Here is a 26,799-nt window from a genome sequence, read left to right as displayed (position 1 = left end):
ATCATCCTTGTGAATCAATAACACAGAAACATTTTACAGTGTGATAATGGATGCAGCTCACAGCTGTTGATACGCTGCTCCCTACCCTCATTGACCATTCTGTCTGAGGTGCTGTCCCACCTGTAACTCGGTTGGAAGGCAATTCACGGATTAGATGTTATTGTGGGATGTGATATTTCCCAGACTCTGGGACGGGCCAGGTGGACTGTCGAGTTCTCCAGTCCTATACATGCTGTCTGGGGTTACAGACTTGATGTTGTGTCACAGTGGTCTGTAACCAGCACAGACCCAGGACTAACTCAGCCCACTCTGCTTCCTGACACTTCACCAAGTGTGGCTGCACGTACACCTGGAGATTTCATCACCTGAATTTCTGTATCCAACTTCCCCAGCCAGTCAACCAAGTCTTTTCTTTACATCTCCAACACTTTTATCACTCATCAATAAAGGAGTTGAAAAAAAATGCACAATGTTTCTCAAATGTCCCTGTGACTTTTCACCCGGGTTTAGCTTGCTGGGCTGTCCAGTTTAATCTTTAATTCCCGGAGACTGCAGGACATTCTTGGAGGGTTGGCAACCCTGAACAGACTAGTACAAATCCAGCAATCACTGCTCTGTTCAGTAGCCCAGAACAATTGACCCTGGGTTTGATGCCAGATGCACAAAAAGATGTTGATGGGAACTCCAGTTGGATGTATTTCTGGAGGTTTTATCATGTGAAATTTCCTCCAATTAAATATTGGGAAGACTGAAGCCATTGTTTTCAGTCTCTACTCAGTTCCCTCATTACTGACTCCATTCCTATCCCTGGCAACTGTCTGAGGCTGAATCAGACTGTTCACAAAGTCAGTGTCATATTTGACCCCAAGTTGAGCTTCTGACAACACGTTAGTTTCGTCACTAAGAGCACCTATTTCCACCTCCGTAACATCACTCGACTTCGCCCCTGCTTCAGTTCATCTGCTACTGAAACCCTCATTCATGCCTTTGTTACCTCTATCCTTGACTATTCCAACGCACTCCTGGCTGTTATCCCACATTGTACTCTCCGTAAACTTGAAGCCATCCAAAACTCTGTTGCCCGTGTCTTAACGCACACCAAGTCCTGTTCCCCTCTCACCCCTGTGCTCAGTAACCTACATTGGCTCCCAGTCAAGTAACATCTTGATTTTAAAATTCATATCCTTGTTTTCAAATCCCTCCATGGCCTCTCCCCTCCCCATATCTGCAATGCCCTCTTGCCCCACAACCCTCTGAAATATCTGTGCTCATCTAATTCAGGCCTCTTGAGCATCCCTGATTTCAATGGCTCCACCATTGGCAGCACTGTGCCTTCAGCTACCTGAGCCCTAAGCTCTGGAATTCCCTCCTTACATAGAAACATAGAAAATAGGAGCAGGAGTAGGTCATTCGGCCCTTCGAATCTGCTCCGCCATTCATTATGATCGTGGCTGATCATCCAACTCAGTAGCCTGTTCCCGCTTTCCCCCCATACCCTTTGTTCCCTTTAGACCCAAGAGCTAAATCTAATTCCTTCTTGAAAACATACAATGTTTTGGCCTCAACTACTTTCTGTGGTAATGAATTCCACAGGCTCACCACTCTCTGGGTGAAGAAATTTCTCCTCATCTCAGTCCTGAAAGGTTTACCCCGTATCCTTAGACTATGACCCCTGGTTCTGGACTCCCCCACCATCAGGAACATCCTTCCTGCATCTACCCTGTCAAGTCCTGTTAGAATTTTATAGGTTTCTATGAGATTCCCCCCTCACTCTTCTGAACTCCAGCGAATATAATCCTAACCGACTCAATCTCTCCTCATACGTCAGTCCCGCCATCCCAGGAATCAGTCTGGTAAACCTTCGCTGCACTCCCTCTGTAGCAAGAACATCCTTCCTCAGATAAGGAGACCAAAACTGCATACAATATTCCAGGTGTGGCCTCACCAAGGCCCTGTCTCAGTGCTGCAAGACATCCCTGCTCCTGTACTCGAATCCTCTCGCTATGAAGGCCAACATACCATTTGCCTTTTTTACCGCCTGTTGCACCTGCATGCTTACCTTCAGCGACTGGTGTACGAGAACACTCAGGTCTCGCTGCATATTCCCCTCTCTCAGTTTATGGCCGTTCAGATAATAATCTGCCTTCCTGTTTTTGCCACCAAAATGGATAACCTCACATTCATCCACATTATACTGCATCTGCCCTGCATTTGCCCACTCACTCTATTTGTCCAAACCACCCTTAAACCTCTCTGCCTCTCCAACTTTCTCTTCTCCTTTCAGACTCTCGTTAAGATTTAGATTTTAGATTTAGAGATACAGCACTGAAACAGGCCCTTCGGCCCACCGAGTCTGTGCCGACCATTAACCACCCATTTATACTAATCCTACACTAATCCCATATTCCTACCACATCCTCACCTGTCCCTATATTCCCCTACCACCTACCTATACTAGTGACAATTTATAATGGCCAATTAACCTATCAACATGCAAGTCTTTTTGGCTGTGGGAGGAAACCGGAGCACCCGGAGGAAACCCACACAGACACAGGGAGAACTTGCAAACTCCACACAGGCAGTACCCAGAATTGAACCCGGGTCCCTGGAGGTGTGAGGCTGCGGTGCTAACCACTGCACCACTGTGCCGCCCGTGTTAAAACCTACCTCTCTTGGTCACCCATCCTAATATCTTTGTGCGGCTCGGTGTTTAATTTTGCTTTATACTTACTGTTGTGAAGCACCTTGAGACATTTTGCTACGTTAGAGGCATGTATAAATGCAAGTTGTTGTTGTGACTCCCTGCCTTCAAAGCTGCCCCACCCAGTCAAATAGCCTTTTCCCCATCTCCGATAATTTGATTTGATAAATGTAACTGTCGGGAATATATTTTTTTAAAAAGCAGACTATTTTTAAGGACCCTGTGATTTTTCTCCTGGGTTTTGCTGGTCGCAGTGTCCTGGAGATTAATCTTTAATTCCTGGAGACTCGGGGAGAACCCTGGAGTGTTCACTCCCCTCCTCTGGAGGCTGTTTCCTGACATCACCTTCTGGGTTAAAAAGAGAAAAATCCTCCATTGGAAACAGCACTTTTTTTAAAAATAAAACTTTTGATTTTTCCACCTTAGATCTCAGTGACCTTTAATCAAATGGGATTTTCTCCAGTGTGGAATTGTAAATGTAAATTTACAAAGAGAGATTTGGGAACCCTGCCCATCTCCCAGCCAAGCTTCAGCTGGGGTTGAGACAGGCTGGGAAATGTTTTTTCCTCGTGAGTGGAATGATTCATCTTTAAAAGTGAACCCGGGGACTGGGAATCCTGTTCGTTGGCTCTTTAAGTGAGCAGGGTCCCGCCCACTTCTTATAAAAGAGAAAGCAGCCATTTTCACTCAATTGGTCTCAACTGTCAAGACAGCAGAGAGTAGGAAGGTTTTTCCGGAAAGTTTCGGGTAAGTTTGTGAGTTAGGGGTCTGTTTTCTGCAAGAGGGGACTGCATGAAGAAAGGTGCAGCTCTGTTGGGAAATTCTTGTTTGTTGCTTTGAGCAAGTTTGGAGACAGTATTCAGTGTGTGGCTGTTTATTTCAGAGGGGGAAATTGACTCCAGTATTTTGAGTCATTTACTTGGGGGTTGATCATGTTTGAACAGATTTGGGGGGGTAATTGACTTGTCTTTGGAAAGTTACTCTTTTCTGACGGCAACTTTGCTGTGTTTGAATGTTGAGTCACTACCCACATTGTTCACTCAGTACAATTCCAGTTGTCAGTGTTCGAGCTGCGGAAGCGCCTTTTAAACAAGTCTCCCCAGTTAGTCTGTGACACTGGACTTGTTAGGTGTGCTGTAAATTGCCTCGGGGATGCTGAGCATGCCGAATCTTTCCCTTTTTTTTTCGCCAATGAAAGAACGTTTTTAGTGTTTCCTGGCTGTCAATTGAAAGCAGCCCAGGCTGGGAGAGTACACCTGCCGCCTTGCCAGTGGGTGTCAGTCTCCAGTCTGACATGCACCTACCTGGTTATTTCTGCTATCTATTTTCCCAAGGGACTTTGACATTGAAACCTCTTCAAATCTGGTCAAGTTTCCAGTGCCATGAGATTTACTCCGATCAGGAAAAGGGGGTGTCTGAATTCTGATAGGTTATCCATCTCAAATATGAGCCCCTACTCTTCACTGATCTAGCTGAGCTGCTGCAGTGCTTTCAGCGTTTACTCAGATTCCCCACATCTGCAGTATTTTGCTTTTAGTTTAATGAAATGTGATCCTGATCAGGGGTGTGGAAGGGAAGAACTTGCATTTCTATAGTGCCTTTTACAACCTCAGAACATCTTTAAGTGCATTGCAGCCAATAAGGGGAGGTGGTCGTGCTGTGGTACTGTCACTGGACTAGTAATAAAAAGCTTGTCTAATGACCATGAAACCATTGTCGATTGTTGTAAAAACCCATCTGGTTCACTAATTTCCTTTAGGGAAGGAAATCTACTGTCTTTACCTGGTCTGGCCTACATGTGACTCCAGACCCACAGTAATGTGTTTGACTCTTAATTGCCCTTTGAATTGGCCAAGCAAGCCACTCAGTTCAAGGGCAATCAGGGATGGGTAATAAATGCTGGCTTTGCCAGTGATACACTGTTGTAATGTAGGAAGCACAGCAAGCTCTCACAATGTGGTAGTGAGTGGATCATCTGTTTGAGTGAATTTGATTGGGGAATAAATATTATTCCTGATGAGGAATATCCTCTTGGGTTCCATCTCCCTCTGCCATTACAGAGCTGGGAGCTCAGCTGCCTCTGATACCATTGACTCTTCAGGTCTGGCTTGTGCATTGCTCACAAATTTATGACCAGTCTCCTGCTCGCTCCCCATATCCCTGCCATGTTCTGTAGTGAGTTAGCATTTGCTGTGCCATGTTGCAGTCTGTGCAGTCGGTCGTTTATTGCAGAACTGTAACAGTAGAGTGGTGCAGAGCTGCTGAGGCAGGGTTCTTGTGCCTGTCCATGTGACTATCTGTTCATTCAGGCTTCCATCTCACTGCTGGTCATGCAAAACCTTGTGTAGTATATATCGTGCAACTGCCCACCATGCTTATTGAGTTTGCTGTAGAAAGCCAAGTGAATCAGATTTAGAGGGGGAAATTGGGAATGAAACCAGGAAATGCTGGAAAATACCAGTCAGTCAGCATCTGGAAAGAACTGATGGATGAACATTTTACACCCAGACTCTTCCATCACCTGCCAACTCAAACAGCATTTACAGTCTGTTCAAGCATGTTGTCAAACAGACTGACTTGTCGTCTTCTGTTGCTCACTGACCTCCTGCACATTGCTACTTTTTCCTGTTTGAGAATTGAATAAATATTGATTCTCCCCCTCTGTCTCCCATTTGGACGAAGAATAAGGAAGGTGTCTTTGATCCAACTTGTTTCCTGTGCACCTCGCTCGACCAGACAGACTGGAGAGATGGTGAGGCATCACTTGAAAGAACCCATGTTCTTTGCACGGAAATGACTTTGCAAATCTGATTGTCTGGTGAACAGACTAGCCTCTATATTCTGGTCCAGCACAACTTGATATCTCAGATTGTGCATTGTTTTGAAGCAAAATCTGCTTGCTTTTCAGTTGTGTTGTGAGACTCAAGTGTCCAATTGGTGCAAATCACATTTGCTGTATTGCATCATGGGATGTGCAAAAGGTAGACAAAGCCTTTGTGTTCTACTCGATTCATTTGCTGAAATAACTTCCAGAGGCCCAGCAGCATAGGAACACTTCACAAATTTAGTGTTTTCTCCTGACTATTAATGATTGCAGTGACAACTCTCTTCACATTGATGTTTGGGGAGGGGAATGGATTTACACAGCAGTGCACACAGCAGTTTGCTTGCTTGGCCTCAACTTTATTTTCCCTACTTGTGCGAATTGTCTGCAGATCTGGATGTAGGTGTGTATGCAACGTCCCAACAATTGGCAATGTGAACGTTCAGAGAATGCAACAAGGGGGCGAACCCTTTTCTTTCTCCTCATTATTTTAATTGACAGCTGTAGAGTTGAACTTGGGACCTATGTCCCTAGTTCTCTAATTTTCTCCTGAAATCTTGCCATCTGTCTGTCTGTGTGTCTCTCTCTCCTCCTTTATAAAATGCTCCTTAAAACCTGTCAGTTTTGCTTTCCCAACTTCCTGTGAAGTGCTTTGGGACATTTCATTACGTTAAAGGTGCAATGTCAATCTAAGTTGTTGTGAAGTCAGGTAGACTGAGGCTCGACCTCCCCGTCCCCAGCACAAGCAAATTGAAAACCAGGTTTGACACCTTGCTGATTTGACAGTCTGTTGTGTCAAACTTTAACAACTGAGATACGATCTCAGCTTTTTGCTCCAGATTCCAGTCTGTCTCAACTCTGCATTTCTGTTGTTGGCCTAACAGGGACTGCCTCATCTAACTGCTGACCTGTAATGTATGGCAGCAACTGAGAGCTCCAGTCACCTGTAGAAGACAAACTCGTCAGTTTAATAGCCAACAAACTGAAGCTGTGACAAACTGTTGGGGAAATGTGTTCATGCGCTTGAGTTCCTACGCGAAGGTCTCTTTGTGGTTTTTGTCTGTTTTGATTATCTCAAACCCATACTCAAGTCTGCCAGAAAATAGAATTATGGTTCACCTCCTCCTTTTCCCTCTCTGCCCATGTCCTTCACCCTGAAGGTGTTTCATCCTTGCTGGGGGGGCAGTTCCACAGGGACCCTTCACCCTGTTGAAAGTGATTACTTTTCATATTAAATAGGAGCAGGAGAAGGTCATTTGACCCCTCAATCCTGCTCTATTTGTTAAGATTATGGCTGATCTGATTCTGGCCTCCACTCGACTTTCCTGTCCACCTGCTAGATAACCTTTTGAGTCTTGTCAGTCAAGAATTAATCTAACTCGCCCTTAAAAATATTCAATGGCCCTTCCTTCACTGCTCTCTGGGAAAGTAAATTCCATAGACTGATGACCCTCTGAAACGTCCCCTCAGCATCTACCCTGTCGAGCCCTCTCTGGACCTTCTATGTTTCAACTAGATCACCTCTCGTTCTTAAACTGCAGTGACTCTCGGCCCAAGCTGCTCAACTTTTCCTCTTTTTTTTAAAAAAAAAACCCTGCATCCTGGAAATGAGTCGCATGAACCTTCTCTGAACTGCTTTGAATGCAATTTTATCCTTTCCAAAGTAAGGAGACCAAAACTCGACTCAGTACTCCCAATGTGGTCTCAACAAGGCCCTGTACAACTTTAGTAAAACTTCTACTTTTATAATCCATTCCCCTTGCAATAAATGGTAACATTCCACGAAGCTTTCCAATCACTTGCTGTACCTGCAAACTAACTTTTTTGACTCTGGTCCAAGGGCACCCAGATCCCTCTGTACTAGCAAGTTCTGCAGCCTCTCTCTCCATTTCAATAATATTCTGCCTTTCCATTCTTCCTGTCAAAGTGGAAAATTTCATGTTTTTCCACCTGCCAAGTCTTTGTCCACTCGCTTAACCTATCCATAATCCTTTTCGAGACTTTTTATATTCTCGCAACTTGCTTTCCTACCTATCTTTATCAGCTAATTTAGCTACAGATGTTTGGTCCCTTCATGCAAGTCCTTGATAGGATTTGCTTGCTCTTAAGCATTGGCTGACTGTTGAAGTTGGGATCAGTCAGGTTACTGTGCTGTGTCAGCCTGTCCAATTTCACACTGGTAGCTACATGAAATAATCAAACCCTAACCTGATGATTCTGCTCCAGCTGTGAAATACTCTACAAAAGGACAGGAGATTCAAGAGTGGATACAGGTCAGTGGGCAAAGCACTTGATCACCTAGTGTAAATTTTGACATCGTCTGGGGAAATAAAACCTATATTACTCCTGCAAGGGACGGTGATTGATAAGGGCTCAATTTTAACTCCTTCAGAACTGATTTACTTGGGCAGAGTTAAAATTGGGTTCTAATTTTCATCTCCATGATTTTCAACCTGTTGACTTTCACTTTGTTTTTGGGGTACACTTGATCACTTGAATGATATGACTTTTGGCAACCAGCACCCCAAGAACCAAACGTGAGCATCGGGCAGTGCTGCATGCAATGATGGGCAGTTCAGCTGTGGGGGTGTCACTAGACACGCTTCCTTGTGCTCGTTCTGCCCCTCTGCCTGTCCGTCAATCGTGCTCTGCTGCTCCTCTCTTCAGTCCCTCTGCTCCCCCTCTGTCCCCTGGTCTCTCTTAGTATACCTACATTCATCTAACTGTATGTTTGCAGTCGAGCAGGGGATGCTGATTAGCAATTGGGAGCAAATTATTTTGTTGCTTTTCTTTCCCTTCTTTGCCTGGGCATTGAACCCAAATGTAGCTGTTCTGGCAGTGAGCTGATTGAGTGCATTTCAGTGACTGATGTGGGGCCTTCCTTATGTGTTAGTGTGCTTGTGGGACTTTCTTCGAACTGCAATTTCCAGATGAGTCATCACTGGAGTGCCACGGAGAATCGTGAGTTAACTGCAAAATGTCGAGATGCTCAGATTGGAATCATGTTGAAAGCTGCCCTTGTCCCTTTCTCTTGGGTGTCTTTGTCCGATAATGTTTTGTCCTTTCGTGGAATTTAAGTGACGATAGTGATCATGCTTTGAAATCTTCAGTCTTCACTGCACATTCTCCAGTCTTGCTCTCTGTATATAATGGGAACTGGCAGTTAGGTGGTTATGTTCATAATCCAGAGGCCCTGGACTAATTATCTGGAGACATGTGTTCAAATCCCACAATTTCAACTGGGGACTTTCAATTCAATATGACCACTCCAGTTCAGTTTTTGGTCAATGGTAACCCCTAGGACGTTGATAGTGGGGGATTCAGCGATGGGAATGCCATTGAATGTCAAGGGGAGATGGTTAGACTCTTTCTTGTTGGAGATGGTCATTGCCTGGCACTTGTGTGGTGCAATTGTTACTTGCCACTTATCAGCCCAAGCCAGGATGTTGTCCAGGTCTTGCTGCATTTCTACACAGACTGCTTCAGTATCTGATGGAGTCGCGAATGGTGCTGAAAGTTGTGCAATCATCAGCGTAGATCTCCACTTCTGACCTTATGATTGAAGGAAGGTCATTGAAGCAGCTGAAGATGGTTGGGCCTAGGACTCTGCACTGAGGAACTCCTGCAGTGATGTCCTGGAGCCAACAACCACAACCATCTTCCTTTTGCGCTAGGTATGACTTCAACCAGCGGAGACTTTTCTTCCTGATCCCCATTGCCCTCAGTTTTGCTAGGGCTCCTTGATGCCATACTCGGTCAAATGCTGCCTTGATGTCAAGGGCAGTCAGTCTCAACTCGCCTCGAGTTCAGCTCTTTTGTCCATGTTAGAACCAAGGCTGTAATGAGGTCTGGAGCTGAGTGGCCCTGGCGGAACCCAAACTGAGCATCACTGAGCAGGTTATTGCGAAGCAAGTGCAGCTTGATGGCACTGTTGATGACACCTTCCATCACTTTACTGATTGAGAGTAGACTGAAGGGGTGGTAATTGGCTGGGTTGGACTTGTCCTGCTTTTTGTGTACAGGACATACCTGGGCAATTTTCCACATTGCAGGGTAGATGCCAGTGTTGTAGCTGTACTGGAACAGCTTGTCCAGGGGTATAAGTGTCTTCAGTACTATTGCTGAAATATTGTCAGGGCCTATAGCCTTTACAGTATCCAGTGTCTTCAGTTGTTTCTTGCAGAGTGAATTGAATTGGCTGAAGTTTGGCATCTGTGATACTGGGATCCTCAGGAGGAGGTTGAGATGGATCATCAACTCAGCACTTCTGGCTGAAGATTGTTGCAAATGCTTCAGCCTTATCTTTCGCACTGATGTGCTGGGCTCCCCCATGATTGAGGATGGGGATATTTGTGGAGCCAGCTCCTCCAGTTAGTTGTTTAATTGTCCACCATTCACGGCTGGATGTGGCAGGACTGCAGAGCTTCGATCTGATCTGTTGGCTATGGGATCGCTGAGCTCTGTCTCGCATGCTGCTGCAGTTTTGCATGCAAGTAGTCCTGGGTTGTAGCTTCACCAGGTTGACACCTCATTTTGAGGTATGCCTGGTGCTGCTCCTGGCATGCCCTCCTGCATTCTTTGAGCCAGGGTTGCTCTCCTGGCTTGACGGTAATGGTAGAGTGGGGGCTATGCTGGGCCATGAAGTTACAGATTGTGGTTGAGTACAATTCTGCTGCTGATGGCCCACAGCGCCTCATGGATGCCCAGTTTTGCATTGCTAGATCTGTTTGAAATCTATCCCATTTAGCACAGTGATAGTGCCACACAACACGATGGACGGTATCCTCAATGTGAAGGTGGGACTTCTCCGCAAGGACTGTGATGGTCACTCCTACCAATACAGTCATGGACAGATGCATCTGTGGCAGGCAGATTGGTGAGGACGAGGTCCAGTACGTTTTCCCTTTTGTTAGTTTCCTTACCACCTGCCACATACCTAGTCTAGCAGGTATGTCCTTTAGGGCTCAGTCAGTAGTGGTGCTCCTGAGCCACTCTTGGTGATGGACATTGAAGTCCCCCACCCAGAGTACATTTTGTGCCCTTGCCACTCTCAGTGCTTCCTCCAAGTGGTATTCAACATGGAGGGGTATTGAGTCATCAGCTGAGGGAGGGCAGTAGGTGGTAATCAGCAGGAGGTTTCCTTGTCCATGTCTGACCTGATGCCATGAGATTTCATGAGGTCTGGAGTTGATGTTGAGGACTCTATGGGCAGCTCCCTCCCTACTGTAGACCACTGGGCTGCCACCTCTGCTGGGTCTTTGCCATACCCGGGAGTGGTGATGGCAGTGTCTGGGACATTGTCTGTAAGGTATGATTCCGTGAGTATGACTGTCAGGCTGTTGCTTGACTAGTCTGTGGGACATCTCTCCCAACTTTGGCACAATCCCCCAGATGTTAGTAAGGAGGACTTTGCAGGGTCGACCGGGCTGGGTTTGCCGTTGTCGCTTCTGGTGCCTCGGTCGATGCTGGGTGGTCCGTCCAGTTTCATTTTATTTTTTTGACTTTGTAACGGTTAGATACAAAAGAGTGGCTTGCTAGGCCATTTCAGAGGGCATTTAAGAGTTAACCACTTTGCTGTGGGTCTGGAGTCATAGGTAGGCCAGATCAGTTAAGGACAGCAGATTTCCTTCCCTAAAGTTGACTGACTTCTCCATATTGAGGCACTACAAAAAAAAAAAAGAGCATTAGGTGAATTGTTCAACTGAGATTCTAAGAGGATCTGAGTTGGTCTGATGGCCTCTTGCTGACTTCATCTCTTTTTTTTTTTAAAGGCCAGGAACCAGCTCCGTGGGTGCTTAACAGCCGCAACTGCCCCCGCTCACCCTTTCCCTGCTGCTTCACCCACCTGAGACTGTTTCAGTGAAAAGAGGAACTGTGTTTATATTAGCACATTTCCCATCCTTATAACATCCCTAGGCTCTTGGCAGCTAGTCAAGTACTTTAGTCTAATAAAAGCAAAATACTGCAGATGCTGGAAATGTGAAATAAAAAACAAGAAATGTTGGGAATACTCAGCAGGTCTGTCAACTCTGCTTCTCTCTCCGCAGATGCTAATGTTTCAAGTCTGTGACCCTGTCGTCATAAGTAATTTTGTGTGGTCGCTGTATGAAAACGCAGCAGCCAAGTGGTGAATTAGTGCAAATTGTTCGCCAACACTGTGAGGTGTTGGTGGGCAGGGTGGTGTGTGGAGTGAGAGAAAAGATGATCGAAGCTTGAGGTAGACCCTGTTGCACAGAACACACTCCTGAGCAGGCACCCATATGCATCTTAGAAGGAGGCACTCCATAGCAATCCGAAGTAGGAATCCTGGTTGATTTCTTTAAGTTAGGGGTGCTGGGCTTACCTCGAGGATCCCTGACAGGATTGGGTGACTCCTACAGATGGCAGCTGGGATCTTGCTGGTCTGTGGCTCAACTGAATGGGGTGACTTGAGCTCTGGCGATATTTGCAACCTTCACCTCTTGCCTTCTGAACTCGCTAGCCTAATCCAAATTGGACTCCTGTTTTTGACAGCATCTCTGTCAAGAACCAACAAGATGTTGGTTCAGTCTTTTGTTATCTGTAATGTACACGGTTCTGAGAGAGGCACTGATGGAATAATTCTTCCCAAGAGCTGGCACAGAGGCGATGAGCTGAATGGTCTCAGACTGTTTTCTGGTTGCATGAATTATCTTGGCATGCTGGAGGGGGCACTTGAACTGGCTATCTCAACCTTGTGTGAGGTGAAATGATATTTCAGACCTGCCTCACCAAGTGGTATTGTAATATTGCCTGAGGATCCACACTCTGACAAGGACCTGGGTCATTCTATGGTGTGCTTTCTACTGGACTGAAATGACAGCTTTTTTTTAAATTGAAGTTCTGACTCGACTTTGGCCTTTGTGCCTCTCTTACTGGCTGCAGGTAGATTGGTGAGGTGAGGGTGTACAAAATCATGCTCCTGATCTCTGCGTGCAACCAGGAGAGATGGCAACACTGTTTAAGGTGCTTGAGGTGTTTCCGGCCCAGTATGGCCTGGCAGGTCTCAGCTTGGTGAAGGGGAATCGGAAGATAATATGAGCTTAGTTGTCTGCCAAAAACTGGTCTGGGTCTTCCAGTGACTGCTGTACACACTGTCTTGACTGGCAGTGACATTGCAAAGCATTAACTTGATGCCACCATGTGCATTGGGAATTGCACAGGATGCAATGATGAGCAGCCTCACTGCAGTAGACTTGGGGAGGGGTCCTTGAAATCCAGTCCATCTGTCAGATGGGATCTGTAGGCAGCTGTCTGGCATTTGCTTCTGAAGGTTGTTGGTGCAAGTCTCATTTGAGCACATTATCCAGGCTGACTCTCCCGTTATCAGCACTGAGGGAGTGCTGCACTGTTGGAGGTGCTGTCATTTAGTTCGACATTAAACAGAGTGCTCATCTGCCCTTTTGGATGCATGTTGAAGACCCCATGGCAATTTTTAAACACTATCAGGGGATTTTTCCTGGTGACCTGACCAATAATTATCCCTCCACCAACATCCTTTACAAACAAACAGATTAACTTGATTTCGTCATCCATCTCCATGTCATTTCTGGGATCTTACTGTATGTAAATTAGCTGCTGCCTTTGCCTGCGTTACAACATTGACAACATTTTTGCTCAAGTACATCATTTTGGATGTCAAATGGATGCCCTGAGGTTGTGGAAGGTGTGAAATGAATGCAATTTCTTTCATAAGCCTTCAGTCTTTACTCCCTTGTTAATGGGCTACTTTGAGGAAGAAACAGACTCTGCTCTGGTGAGAAGTTGGGTTCGATTTGAGGGTGGTGTCCCCTTCTTGAGGGTAGCAGGGAGTGGTTTGGTGTATCAGTATCAATTATGGTCCCTGAGCAAGAACAAGCTTGCAAGAGCAATTCTCTTCAGAGAGCAATGTTGGGTGTTGTATAATAAAGGACTTGGAAAATGAAACGTCTTGTGAAGAGGTGGAAGTAACCATATTTGACTTTCTTACTAATATTCGTCTAGGGGATGGTTTAACACTGCCATTTATTGATGCTGGTGTCAGCTTTGAAGTTTGAATTCTGTACAGCTGAGTGATGTGAAGAGTAGTCTAAGGTCAAAGTGAAATTTAATAGGTGTTTAAAATTATAGTGGGTTTTGATCGAGTAGAAAGTGTTTGCACTGGCTGCAATGGTGGTAACAAGAGGACACTGATGTCTGGTAATTGGCAAAAGAACGAGAGGAGAGATGTTTATGAAGGGTGGGTTTCACTGCTCTCGCAGTACGAGAACCTCTGCACTGCCAGACCCAAAGTCATGTGAGTGAGCAAATGCATGCATCCAGCCTGAAATTGTGCTGTTACTCTTGGGGACCCCAGTTGGTTGACGTGGACAGATTGTGAAATGTTTTCTGGGTGCTCCAATCCTCAAGTAGCCAGTCACTGTCTGGGATGGCCAGGGAAAGGCTTTTCATTCAGCATCATTTCTGCGTCTGGAACAGTCACCAGAAAGTGTAGGTGGGTACAGCAACTTGATCTGAAAAGCAAGACTTGGATTTCTACTGCAGCTTTCATAAGCTCAAGACATCCCAAAGCTCTTTATGCTCAATAAAGTACTTTGACGTCGGCAACCTAGCACAGCAAGGTCCCATAGTCAGCAATGATGTCATGACCAGATAATCTGTTCATGCTGATGTTGGTTGTGGGATAAATGGCCAGGACACCAGGGAGAACTTCTGTGGGATCTTTTACGTCCACCTGACAGGGCTTGCTTTCATGTCTCAACCGATAAATGGTGCCTCCAACACTGCAGCAGTCCCTCAGTACTGCACTGGAAATATCAGCATAGAAATTGCAACTCTCGTCTCTGCAGTGGGACTTGAAGCAATGACTTGCTGTCTTGAAGGTGAGAATGTTAACTACTGAACCAAAGTTGGCCTAGAAGCTTCCCAGGCTCAGGACATGTCTGAGTATTCAGAAAGCAGCTGATGGTTGGATGCTGTGTGATCAGCAACGCTGATTAACAGCAAATCGGTCCAATTCTGCTCTTGCTGTGCAGTATTATGGCATTGTCATGGTGTTCTGAGAATTCTATTTAATTTTCTATTTTAACTTGGTAGCTTTGGCTGTGACTTCAAATTGTTTAGCATTTATAAAGTCAGTTACTGTTACTATTTAAAATTCTCTGCAATACACTTCATCCACACTTAAATTTGTGCAGTCAAATTATCCAGCTTTTTAAAAAAAAAAAAAAAAAAAATCTCCTTTTTTTTCCCCCAGCAGGTAGATTTCCACCAAGGACAAGTTTGGAATCAATACCATGGCAGCAGTAAGTACAATAATGCTTGACCGCACGCAACCTCCCTCCATCTCTCTCATCTCTTCAGGTTCCCCCTTCCTGTTTGTGATAAGATTTAACAGGATTGACTGTGATCAATAGCCATGTCAAAGGTTTCATTGACTTGATTTCTTGCTAGTTAAACTGTAAACACTAGTTTGGCATGTTGTAAAATGTTATCAGCAGAAAAATCCATTATTCAAACATGGTACCAGTTGGTGAGCAGCTCCATTGATAGTGCATCATTGAAGTCCACTGTTTAATGTTCAGGGAAATTAGATAAGTGATTAGTAATGGCAAGCTGAAGTTTTTCAAGTTTAACCATGCTTTGAGGGGTTATTGAAGATAAAAAAAAAAAAAAACCCTTGAGGGTTTCACATTTTTAAAGAAATAAAGCAAGGATTTCTTTGAAGGGATGATTTGCTTTCTAATTTGTGCTGTGAAATTTCCAGTTGAAACTGCTGTGGAGTTAGGGGGGTCACAATGTATAGGAAGAAGAGGAGGACATTCAACCCTTCAGCCTGTTCTGTCATTTCATCGGATTAGGGCTGATCTACGATCCAACTTTATCTCATACCTTGGCTCCATTCCCTTCGTACCTTTTGGTCTGTTCATCTCCGTTTTAAAATTAACCATTTCTATTTGTGGAGAGTTCTGAGCTTCTACCACCCTTTGTGTGTTGGAGTTTTTTCTTATTTCACTTCTGAAAGGTCTGGCTCTAATTTATCGTCCATGCCCCCGACTCCTACACTCCTGAACCAGCAGACGTAGTTTTACACTATGTACCCGACCTGGCCCCCTTAATAACTTGATAACTTGGATTAAATCACCCCTTAACCTACTAAAATGCACAAAATAAAACGCTCGTCTGATTAATCTTCATAATTTGGAGTCTTGTTATCATTCTGTATCTACACTGCACTCTCTCAAGCCAATATATCCATCCTAAGGTTTGGTGCCCAGAACTGCAGAGAAGTGACTTAATTCTGTTTGCATCAGAAGAATGTGAGAAATAGGAGCAGGAGGAGACCGTATGGCTTAAGAGCTCGTTTCGCCATTCAATACGATCATGGCTCAACTCCACTTTGCTGCCTGTTTCTCATATCCCTTAATTCCCTGAGACCAAAATAATCTGTCTATCCCAGCTTTAAATCTATTCAACAATGGAGTATCCACAATCCTCTCGGGTACTTAATAACACAAATTCGCAACCCTTAAAGTCAAGAAGTTTTTCCTCATCTCAGTCTGAAGTGATTGCCCCCCCCCCCCCCCCCCCCCCCCATCCTGAATCTCTGTGCCCCCAGGTTCTAGATTACCCGACCAGGGGAATCTAACAACCTGCACTGGAGAGGGTGTGAAGGAGATTCACCAGGATGTTGCCTGGGCTGGAGCATTTCAGCTATGAAAGGCTAGGGTTGTTTTCCTTAGAGCAGAGAAGGCTGAGGGGAGGCCTGATTGAGGTACAGAAAATTGAGGGGCATCGATGGGTAAGATAGTGTTTCGATCGACCGCTCCTGTCAAAGCCCCCAATCAAAATATACGATTCTGATTGTGGCAGGCAAGACGCACTGATAATTCAGTCCCGTCGCTCCACAGATCACTTAACATATCACTGAAAATTTTCCAAATTAAAGAAAGCCAGCCAAATTGTACTGTCTTTTAACTCCTTGAATGAGGCTAACCAAACTAGATGTCTTTAAATCAACAAATTAACACTTTTTTTTTAAATTAAAAGAACTAAATTCTTTAACACGGTGAAAATGTAAACCACCTTTTAAAATAGAAAAAATTCGAGTCCTTGCAAATTTACAGTCCAATGTTGTTCCAAGTCCCTCGCAGTTGACTGATGCGGGGAAAAAGGTTCTTCCACAGTAGAACAGTTTGTAGTCCAACTTTAGAAGGTGATGCTTTCTTTCTCCAGTGAATTTCAACAATTAACAACTTGCAAACACTTTCAATGGAATCAATGTGACTTTAGAGTTTTTTGAGGGATAAAAGTTTGTCACAATCTCACTTCCCTTTCTTCAATTTAAATTACCAGAGATCTCTGTCTTGGCTTGACTTTTCAGAATTTTGAGAGGTAATAATTAAACAGACAAAAATCCTATTTCCTCCAGTTTAAATGGTTGAGATTTCAGTGACACCACAGCTGTCTGTCTTCTGTTTGTCTTCAGTTCGGACAAACTGTCTTCAACTACCAGTTCAAACTGAATTGTAACAAATGTGTTGCATGAGACTCTCTCCCAGTGGTTGTACCTATCTATGTTAACGAGAATGCACTCTTTGAATCGTAGTCTCCAAATGGTCGTTTCTAAGGCAACGAAAATGCACCTTCTGCAAACTCTGAAGGCTTGACAGCTTTTAAACTAATACTGATCCCTTGCAAGCCTTAAAGGAAAATGGCATGTTCCAAATAAAAAAACTACAGCATCATGACAGTAAGAAACTTTTTTTTTTATTTTTTCCCCTGAGTGGAGGTGTCAATAACCAGGTAGGGGATACCTTTTTGAGGTAAGGGGCAGGTTTTGAGAGGATTGGCAGAGTAATATTTTTACCCAGAGGGTGGTTGGAACCTGGAACACACTGCCTGAAGGGATGGTAGAGGCAGGAACCCTCAACATTTAAGAAGTATTTAGATGAGCACTTGAAACGCCATAAGCATACAAGGCTACAGGCCAAGTGCTGGAAAATGGGATTAGAATAGACAGGCTTGATGGCTGACGTGGACCCGGTGGATATTTTGTGCTGCATAACTCTGACTCTATGATCTCTGATTGTGGACCCTGTCAAGCCCCTTCAGAATGTTATATGTTTGAATGAGATGACCCCTCGTTCAGTTCATGTAAACTCCATAGGGTATAGGCCCAATTTACTCAGCCTCTCATTATAGAACAACCCACACTCAGCCAGGAACTAATATCGTAATGCTTTCCTGAATCACCTCCGCAATATGTTTACATTGCACTAACACAGAAAATGAATACCAAGCAAGACCAGTTCACGGAAGTGTTTATGTACCTCACTTAGATCATCCTGTCATGAGCTCAATATTCAAATACATTCAAATGCTTGCAATTTCAAAAGACAAGTAGTTCCTTTTGTTTGGTTTCAAAAGAACAATATCCACAAATCAAGTTTGCTAACTGGTTTGTGAACTCTTTCAGGTCTCCTTCCAGGTTTTAGACTGCTTGGTTTTGTTTCAGTCCTGAAAGAAGATCCTGTTTGTCTCAAGTTGGATTTAAGATGCTGAAATCTGAACTGGTTCAATCTCTGGCACTAGCTTGTGATCTACCTGAACTTTTCTCTTTTTTTTTTTTTTCTGTCAATTTAACCCAAGTATCTTTTGGTCTCACATCCCTCCTTGTGTGACTTGAGGGGGATTTGAAACACAAACATGCTCATTTTGCCTGTAACACACTTTTTGTTCGTGTCATACTGGTGTTTTTGACTGACCTGTTTGGTGTTTGGTTGGAGCAGACTCGAGTGTAACATTAACCTCCTCCTCTTCAAAAGCTCAGTAGCTATCTACCCTGTAGTGGGGTGTGGGATTGTTCTGTACTTGAGCAGGAAAATCATGCTTCATCGTGAAATTTGAACACCCATGCAGCACATTAGTTTTGAGTGTTTCTTTAACTATCATAACAGATCTTTCAGCTGCTCCATTTGATGCTGGAAACTAAAGAGTGAGGAGATGTTTGATACCTTTTGGCTTTATGAATTTTTGTAACGGAGCAAACTGAAATTGAGGGGTATTATCTGAGACAAGCTGCTGTGGGAAACCATGACCCAAGAATTTAGGTGGCTTGTTTCTACAGTTTTGTGATTTGCTAACCATTTATTTGAGGTCACTCTCTGGACCAGGACAATAAACAAAACCTCTTGCTGTGGATTTCACTAACTCTTCCTGTGTATTCAGTATGGAGTGTTCTCATTATATCACTGCAAGAACTAGGTTACATCACTCTGACCCCTTTTGATGCTGCCCTGTTCCCATGACAAATAGTTGCAGCAATTGGAGAACAGTTTTGATCCCTGGTCTGGATGCTGGTCAAACTCTGTCAATCCATTCCATGTCTATATGTGGACTTTTTTTTTTTCAACCCTGAGTATTTGATTTCCAGCTGCAATTTCAGTTTGTGATGGGAAACTCATTATCGACCCCTCCTTTTGTGAGGATTGCACCTTCGCAGCTGACTTCCGAGTCCTCGTGTGGCAAATAGGACAGTACAGCATCAAATGTTGAAGTTGGAAAGAGAATGCGATAGCTGATTCAGAGGTACAGCCCATCACTGCATCCTTAATGCTGCCATTGAGATTATTGCAGACTTTGGTACCAGAATAAACACCTAATAGTTATGATCTGTTAATATTACCCAGCAAAAGCTGGTGAAACCTTTTTCATTTCATTTTGAAGATGTTTCCGAGTCCTTCCTTTTCTACTTGCGTCTAGTTGTATTCTCTCTTTGTCGAAGTACGTGACACAAATATTATGGGCTTCTCTGGACCATTATTGCTGACGTGACCGATCACTGCTCCAACTCCATAGTTTGATGGGCCACAAACTGACTTCAGGTCACAGTTCGTGTCATAATGAACAAGTAGTGCATCACTCGTCAAACTTCTCTTGCATGCATCATAAGCGTCTTGTACTTCCAACCATTCCTATTTCACATCCTCCTTCAACACCTGACTTAATGGAGCTCACCCCGTTGCAAAGCTCATGCAGAAATTGAGTAGTATTGGACCATGCAGAGAAAAGCTGAACTCAGACATATCTTTTGGCTTTGGGACATTGACTATAGCTGCAATCTTGTCTTTTGCTGGCTGTAGTCCTTTTTTCATTTACTTTCCTGTGAAGGTACATGACCTCAGATTGCACAAAGGCACACTTGTTCTTTCTCAACTTGCCATAGCAATCATTGAGCCTTTTCTAACACTTGATCCAACACCTGAAGGTTGTCTTCCTCTGTTAGTCGCAGTTGACACATCTTGATGCTTCAAGCAATGCAGCACGCCATGTAAAATCATCTCCAAAAAATCTTACAAGCTCCAATGGCTAAGACTCTACACCAACAGGTAGCCTTGTGTTGCAGCATCACCCCATGTGTATGTTTCTGAAGACGTATTGCTGATTCTCTCGATCCATGTTGAGTTGTGTATAAGCATGGGACAACTTGGATCCCACTAACTCCACATGCAAATCTTAGGAGGTCAATAGTTTAGTGATACAGCACTGAAACAGGCCCTTCAGCCCACTGAGTCTGTGCTGACCATCAAACACCCATTTTATACTAATCCTACACTAATTCCATATTCCTACCACATCCTCACCTGTCCCTATATTTCCCTACCACCTACCTATACTAGGGGCAATTTATAATGGCCAATTTACCTATCAACCTGCAAGTCTTTTGGTGGTGGGAGGAAACCGGAGCACACGGAGGAAACCCACGCAGACACGGAGAACTTGCAAACTCCACACAGGCAGTCCCCAGAATTGAACCCGAGTTGCTGGAGCTGTTATGCTAACCACTGCGCCACTGTGCTGCCCCCACTGTTCATCATCCACTGCCTGGTTGGTTGATTGTGACTTTGGAATCTCTGCGTAGTCTTTCCATTTTGACTGACTTGGGAGCTATGCCCACTGGGGTTGCCCATTCAGCTGTGTTCAGTTTTCATGAACACACTGTTCCCCTCGAGCGTCTTAAGGTCCTCTTCGACCTGGGTTTAGAGATCATAGGAACCTGTCTAGCTTTGCAATATCCAGTTTTGTATCGGAACTGATCTGCATGTGCACTTTCTCCCAAATTATACCTTCATAGCTGTCCTTGAAAATGTTTCTGCAATGATAAACCACTCAAACCTTGCACACTCTGAACTCTGCCTGCTTACTTACTTAGATAAGCATGAGGGCAAAGTTACAGGGAGATAACCTTCCGGAATTCCTTCACATTGCTGTCTCCCGGAGAACCATTAAATCAGCATCCACCGAATTCAGCCTGAAGCCTGCTGAGTCACCAACCTCCACAGACTGTATTCCCCTTTTATTTCTAAAGCCTCTAATTTGACCAATCTATCCTTCCCCACTCTCTAACCTATTTTGTGAGAAAGTTGGAGCATATTTTTATTAGTTTTACTCTAATTGGTTTAAGCATAATAAAATTAACCTCTTTTGTTAAACTCAAAACCCTGTTCAAATTGCTCTTTTATGATCATGACAACAACAGTTAAACATTCACTGATTTGGCAGGTATCTCCACAGGAAATCAATCTGTTGTGGTCAAACAAGGAAAGGGAAAAGAGGGGAACCCATCGACCCCTCTTCAGATCGTAACAGTCCGTTAATGTTGGTTTGTTGACATGTCTTGCTGCAACAATGGGTAACTTGTGGCACTTGACTTTAGATTGGACTTTGCATGTTTCTAACACATCACCAGATTAGGTTTTCAACTAAACTGATCTGTGTTTGGGATGCATCACTGAATTTTCTGTCGTTTGTGTCTGTACTCAGAAGAGAATAATCTGCAGTTGTACTAATGTGCATGTTGATTTGATTTAACAACACCTTTGTACAAAACTGTCGTTTGAGTGATTGCAAGTGGCATAAGTGCTGTGCAGCCCTACTGTTGGCTGAGGCACTGTAGATTCACCAAGATTGTTAACTCCACCCTTGTGACATAGTGGTTTTCCATTACCACTGGAATGAGTTCCATCATCTGCTTTTGGCCTTCACTCAGTAAGCAGTTTAAATATGACCTTTCTTTTGGCAATTGAAGCATTTAACATGCTTCTGCTGTGCAGTTGCCCTCAAAGTAATAAATCAGTAAACTGCTATCACCAGCACTGCTCTGACTAGGTCTCCACTTTAGGTTTGATAGAAGTCTACTGACAGTGGACAGAAGCTGTGCTGGTTGCTGGCATAGGAGGAAATTCTCAAGCATTCGTTGCCACCTCCAGAGAAATGGCAATCTTGCATGCCAGCTCAAATCTAATACTATATGCATTTAGTAATTTCGATCTGGATTCTTAACTTCACCAATTTCCCCCCACACATCTGTCATAATGCATGGTGTAAAAATGTGCCGAAGTTGCAATGTCATAAATTCTTCAGTGCCACAATGTAGTCACCAACTATTGCACCACTTTTCTGAACTCTGGTTCCAAATTTGTAGCTTTCTGCTGTCTCTAGTGGTGTTGAAATGTTCCTCTGACTCGGTGGTGCTTGTTATAAACAGCACTCCTGTGTTGACAAGAAATTTGTTAGCATACTGTACACTTCCAGGGCCATTTTCATTGGATAGATTTGCTTTCTTGCACTCAAGAATGGCTGCCTTTTGAGTTGTGGCCTCTTCACTTTCGTGTCCCAGAATGATGATTCTGAAAAACATGTCAGTTTTTCAAACTTTATGAACGGAATGGTTCTCGTGCTCTCCTGTATGTTCCGAGCCTTCTGATGTATCCTGTGGGTGCAGTTATGTTATCCTATTTCTGTATTTCACCGTAACCGAAGTAAAACACTTTGCTGTGGCCGTCCATATACTAAGCTCAAACCAGTCTAGTCGCTGATGGTAACTATTCTCTTCTCAAATGAGTACTTTGAAGCCAATGCACGGTCGGAGCCTGTGGCACCCCGTTAAACTGAAGAGACGCTTTGAGGCTCACGCTTCATACAATCCAGCCAAAATCGCCATGGAGGTAGGTGATAGGAGCTGGCTCATCTTGGTCCCTACACTTCCTGTTGCTGTTGGCTGACTATTTATTGAATTCTTATCCCATCCTCGCCTCTGTTTTCTGTGATATGATCGGGTGGCAGTAGCAGAGAAAATGAGAACCAAACATGGCTAGTTTAAACTAGTGTTTACTTATGTCACTGCATCATTAGTGTGTCTCCAAAACAAATCTCCTTCCTTTTTTAGATTAGGAGATCAAAACTTCACACAGTATTGCAGGTGTGGTTATCAAAACCCTGTACAATTGAAGCAAGGCCTCCTGACTTTCGCAGTCCAAGCCCTCAGCAATTTTGTCCAACATGCCAGTTACCTTGCAAATGGTTTGTTGAACCTAAATGCTAACTTACTGTGTGCCCTGTATGAGTACACCAAAGTACCTCTGAACAACAACATTTAGAAGTTATACACTTTTTAAAAAGAATTTTGCTTTTCTGTTAATACAGCACGAAGTTACTTCACACTGGACTACATTTTATACTCCATCTGCCACCTTGTTGCCCACTCACTTGACCCATCAATCTCTCTTCAGCCTCTTGGTGTCGTCCTTGTAGTTACATTCCCACTCGAACTTTGTCTTGTCAGCAGACTTGGATTCATGACTCGAAGTCTCTTGACTGTTATTAATATAGATTGTAAATGGCTGCGGCCCCAGCACTGATCCTTGCAGCAAATGCCCTGTTTATCCCTACTATCTGCTTCCTGTCTGTTAACCAATCCTCCATCCATGCTAATAAGGTACCATCTACACCTTGCTTTTCGTTTGTCTGTTTTGATGGGGTACCTTATTGAAAGCCAACAATACAACATCTACTGGTCTGTATCTGACTAGGGACATCCTCAAAAGCTCTCCTGATTTCCATTTTGTAAAACCATGTTCATGATCATTTGAGGATTTTTCTCAGTCTATTAAGACTTCCCTAATATATTCGAGCAATTTTCTGATGAGTGATGTCCATCTTGTGTTTCTTTATAAACTCAGCTTTGTGTAGCCATTTCTGTAGTTATCCTGGTGATTGCATATCTGTCAGCACTGCCCAAAGAGAACTTTGGTTTGGATCCACACACCATGTGAACCCAGTGTGGTGACAGAGCTGATGTGCAAGGTGCTTTTTGTGTGTTGGGGGGGGGGGGGTGTGGGGGTGGTTTCTTGCCTTGTGTGTGTGTGTGTGTGTGTGTGCACACTGTGGAAACTGTGACTTTGCTGAAAATGTGATGGAGGCAGAATTGAGGGAATGAAGATTTCTCTGGCTGCCAGCTAAATATTGTTAGTACCTGTTCCTTAAGAGTGAATCAGGTCTGGATTGAATTTGAGAACGACTGACCGACAGACATGCCAGCTGACATGCCTACACTCACTGTCTCACACACATCACAGCCCAGGCTTTACCCATCCTTGCCCCATTCACCAATTCCATCTCCAGAAAGCATATCTCTGGTTCCATAAAGGCTGCTCAAGTGGCTGTTCTTTATCTGCGGCCTACTACTTTAGATTTACAGATACAGCACTGAAACAGGCCCTTCGGCCCACTGACTCTGCCGACCATCAACCACCCATTTATACTAATCCTACACCAATCCCATATTCCTACCATATCCTCACCTGTCCCTAAATTCCCCTACCACCTACCTATACTGGGGGCAATTTATAATGGCCAATTTACCAACCAACCTGCAAGTCTTTTGGCTGTGGGAGGAAGCCGGAGGAAGCCCACGCAGACACGGAGAACTTGCAAACTCCACACAGGCAGTACCCAGAATTGAACCCAGGTCGCTGAGGCTGCGGTGCTAACCACTGCCGCCACCTTAGAGAAAAGACATTTGACCGGCATCGCAGAATCTGTGTCCACCTGTGCAGTTCTGGGAGTGGGGGCAGATGCTGAATGGTAGCTGTCAGGAGCTGGAATCTCCTTTGCCAGGCCAATGCGACCTCCTGTGCACAGTCTGGGCTGGAGCTGAGAATCTTCTGGTGTGGCAGCCAGCACTTTCTTCCTCCCCTTCGTCAGGAAGAGGACCTCTTTGTGTTTGCCATGGGGAGGCGAGGACTGAGACCCTCCAGCTTCTGTTAGTGAAGGAACCTGTTTGTTTTTTCAATTGTAGTGTCTTCAGTGCTTTAGAGAAGATTGTATGCAGATAGTTATGGAACTGAGCTGTCTTTCTGAAATGGTGTTGTATATTTAATATAATAGCTTTGTTTTGCTCTTGGTGAGTAGTAATTTGAGGCATCCATTCACTCGGCTGATGACGAAGTCACGTGGCTTGTACCTGCCTAGACATTAGAAATGACTGGATTGTACTCCAGCCTGTGACCTACTATTACATACTTGCAAGCTTTCTAAGTGCAAAGCAGCTATACATTTGTCGCCTTTTTAAAAAGGGTGATCTCAAATGAAAGGATGTGTTAGCTGTGCTGAAACCAGCTGCTCCGAGCAGGGAGCTGTGATTTTGGAAAGCCTGCTTTTCTGAGTGCAGTATTTCCTGAGTTGGTTTCCAGGAGAGATGAATGAAGTTCGCCTCTGGTTGCTAATGGTCACATTTTCCTGAAACAATCCGCTGCTGAGATTTCCAGAATAGAAACATCGGGATTTCTAGCACAGGAGGAGGCCATTTGACCCATGTTGGTGCTATTTCTTTGCTGGAGAAAGGAAACACTTGCATTGACTAAGCCTCAGACTGTCCCAAAACGCTTCTGCAACCAACAAAATACTTTTTGACGTGTAGTTACTGTGATGTAGGAAGCGCAGCAGCCGATTTGCACACAGCAAGATCCCACGAACAGCAATGAGACAATGACTGGATAATCTGCTTGAGTGATGTTTTGAAATGCAATCTCACTGTGTACACACACTGCTTCCCAAGACAATGATGGATTTTGTAAAACTAACTGTCATCCATTTTCAAACTTCTAAAGGGCTAAAAGACTAGCTCTGAACGGTTTTCAAAAACCCGCTTCAGCTTTGGAAGCAGTTGGGACTTCAGGCTGACATGGATTTCTGCTGCAGCTATCCGTACGAGTGGCTGACCATTTCCTGCTTGCAACTCAACTGTCAGCCGCAGCACATTCGTGCAGACATGAATTTGTGACTCGTCACTTTAAATGGGGCCCAGTTTGATCAGTGTATATCATTCTATTTTTTATTTCCAAAATATACTTTATTCATAAAAATCTGTAAGAATTACATTGCCAAACAGTACCAAAAAATACAAACATTGCAAGGGAGATCAGTTTCCTTCAATACTGTCATGAGTTTCTTCCCAACCCTTCCATTTCACAATTGTCATGTCAATTAGTTTTACATTTACAGCAATTGAGAATATTAACGATACAGTTCGAGGGGTTTCCCATGGATCCAGCCCCTCAGTCCAGCTTGGTGGGGGAACCTTACACTGTGGTCTTTCCCCATTTGAGCCTTTGCTGCGGCTGCCCCAAGCTTTAGTGCGTCCCTCAGCACGTAGTCCTGGACCTTGGAATGTGCCAGTCTGCAACATTCGGCGGACAACTCTTTGCGCTGGAAGACCAGCAAGTTTCGGGCAGACCAAAGGGCGTCTTTCACCGAATTGTTAGTCCTCCAGCAGCAGTTGATTGTCTCGGTGTGCGTCCCTGGGAACAGCCCGTAGAGCACAGACTCCTGTGTTACAGAGCTGCTTGGGATGAACCTTGACAAAAACCACTGCATCTCTTTCCACACCTGCTTTGCAAAGGCACATTCCAGGAGGAGGTGTGCGACCGTCTCTTCCCCACCACAGCCAACGCGGGGGCACTGTGCGGAGGGGGCGAGACTTCGGGTGTGCATGAAGGATCTGACAGGGAGGGCCCTTCTCACCACCAGCCAAGCTACGTCTTGGTGCTTGTTTGAAAGTTCTGGTGATGAGGCATTCCGCCAAATGACTTTGACGGTCTGCTCGGGGAACCATCCGACAGGATCCACCGTTTCCTTTTCCCGTAGGGCCTTGAGGACATTCTGTGCAGACCACTGCCTGATGGACCGGTGGTCGAAGGTGTTTTCCCGCAGAAACTGCTCCACGAAGGATAGGTGGCACGGCCCAATTGCATGGAGCGTTCCGCGGCAATGTGACCAGGCCCATCCTTCGCAACACTGGGGACAGATAGAACCTCAGCACGTAGTGACACTTGTAGTTTGCGTATTGGGGATCTACACACAGCTTGATGCAGCCGCACACGAAGGTGGTCATCAGGATGAGGGCCACGTTGGGTACATTTTTCCCGCCCAGTCC

General features: G+C 44.6%; 1 protein-coding gene across 2 annotated transcripts in view; it reads left to right on the top strand.

The window, feature by feature from the left end:
* Nucleotides 1-3,345: 3,345 nt before the first annotated feature.
* The window catches only part of LOC137357191 (annexin A4-like), a 63,441-nt gene continuing 39,987 nt past the window's right edge, over nucleotides 3,346-26,799 (top strand). The window contains exons 1-2 of one of the 2 annotated variants that reach the window (XM_068023331.1): nucleotides 3,346-3,448; nucleotides 14,779-14,827. In XM_068023331.1, the coding sequence (XP_067879432.1) occupies nucleotides 14,819-14,827 (9 nt within the window). In that variant the 5' untranslated portion in view covers nucleotides 3,346-3,448; nucleotides 14,779-14,818. The remainder of the gene's footprint in view (nucleotides 3,449-14,778; nucleotides 14,828-26,799) is intronic. The other variant, XM_068023332.1, reaches the window with a different exon arrangement.

The sequence above is a fragment of the Heterodontus francisci genome, chromosome 47 (genome assembly GCF_036365525.1).
Source record: "Heterodontus francisci isolate sHetFra1 chromosome 47, sHetFra1.hap1, whole genome shotgun sequence".
Taxonomy (NCBI): Eukaryota; Metazoa; Chordata; class Chondrichthyes; order Heterodontiformes; family Heterodontidae; genus Heterodontus; species Heterodontus francisci.
The sequence above is the reverse complement of the archived record's forward strand: the minus strand, read 5'-3'. Positions and strand labels throughout refer to the sequence as shown.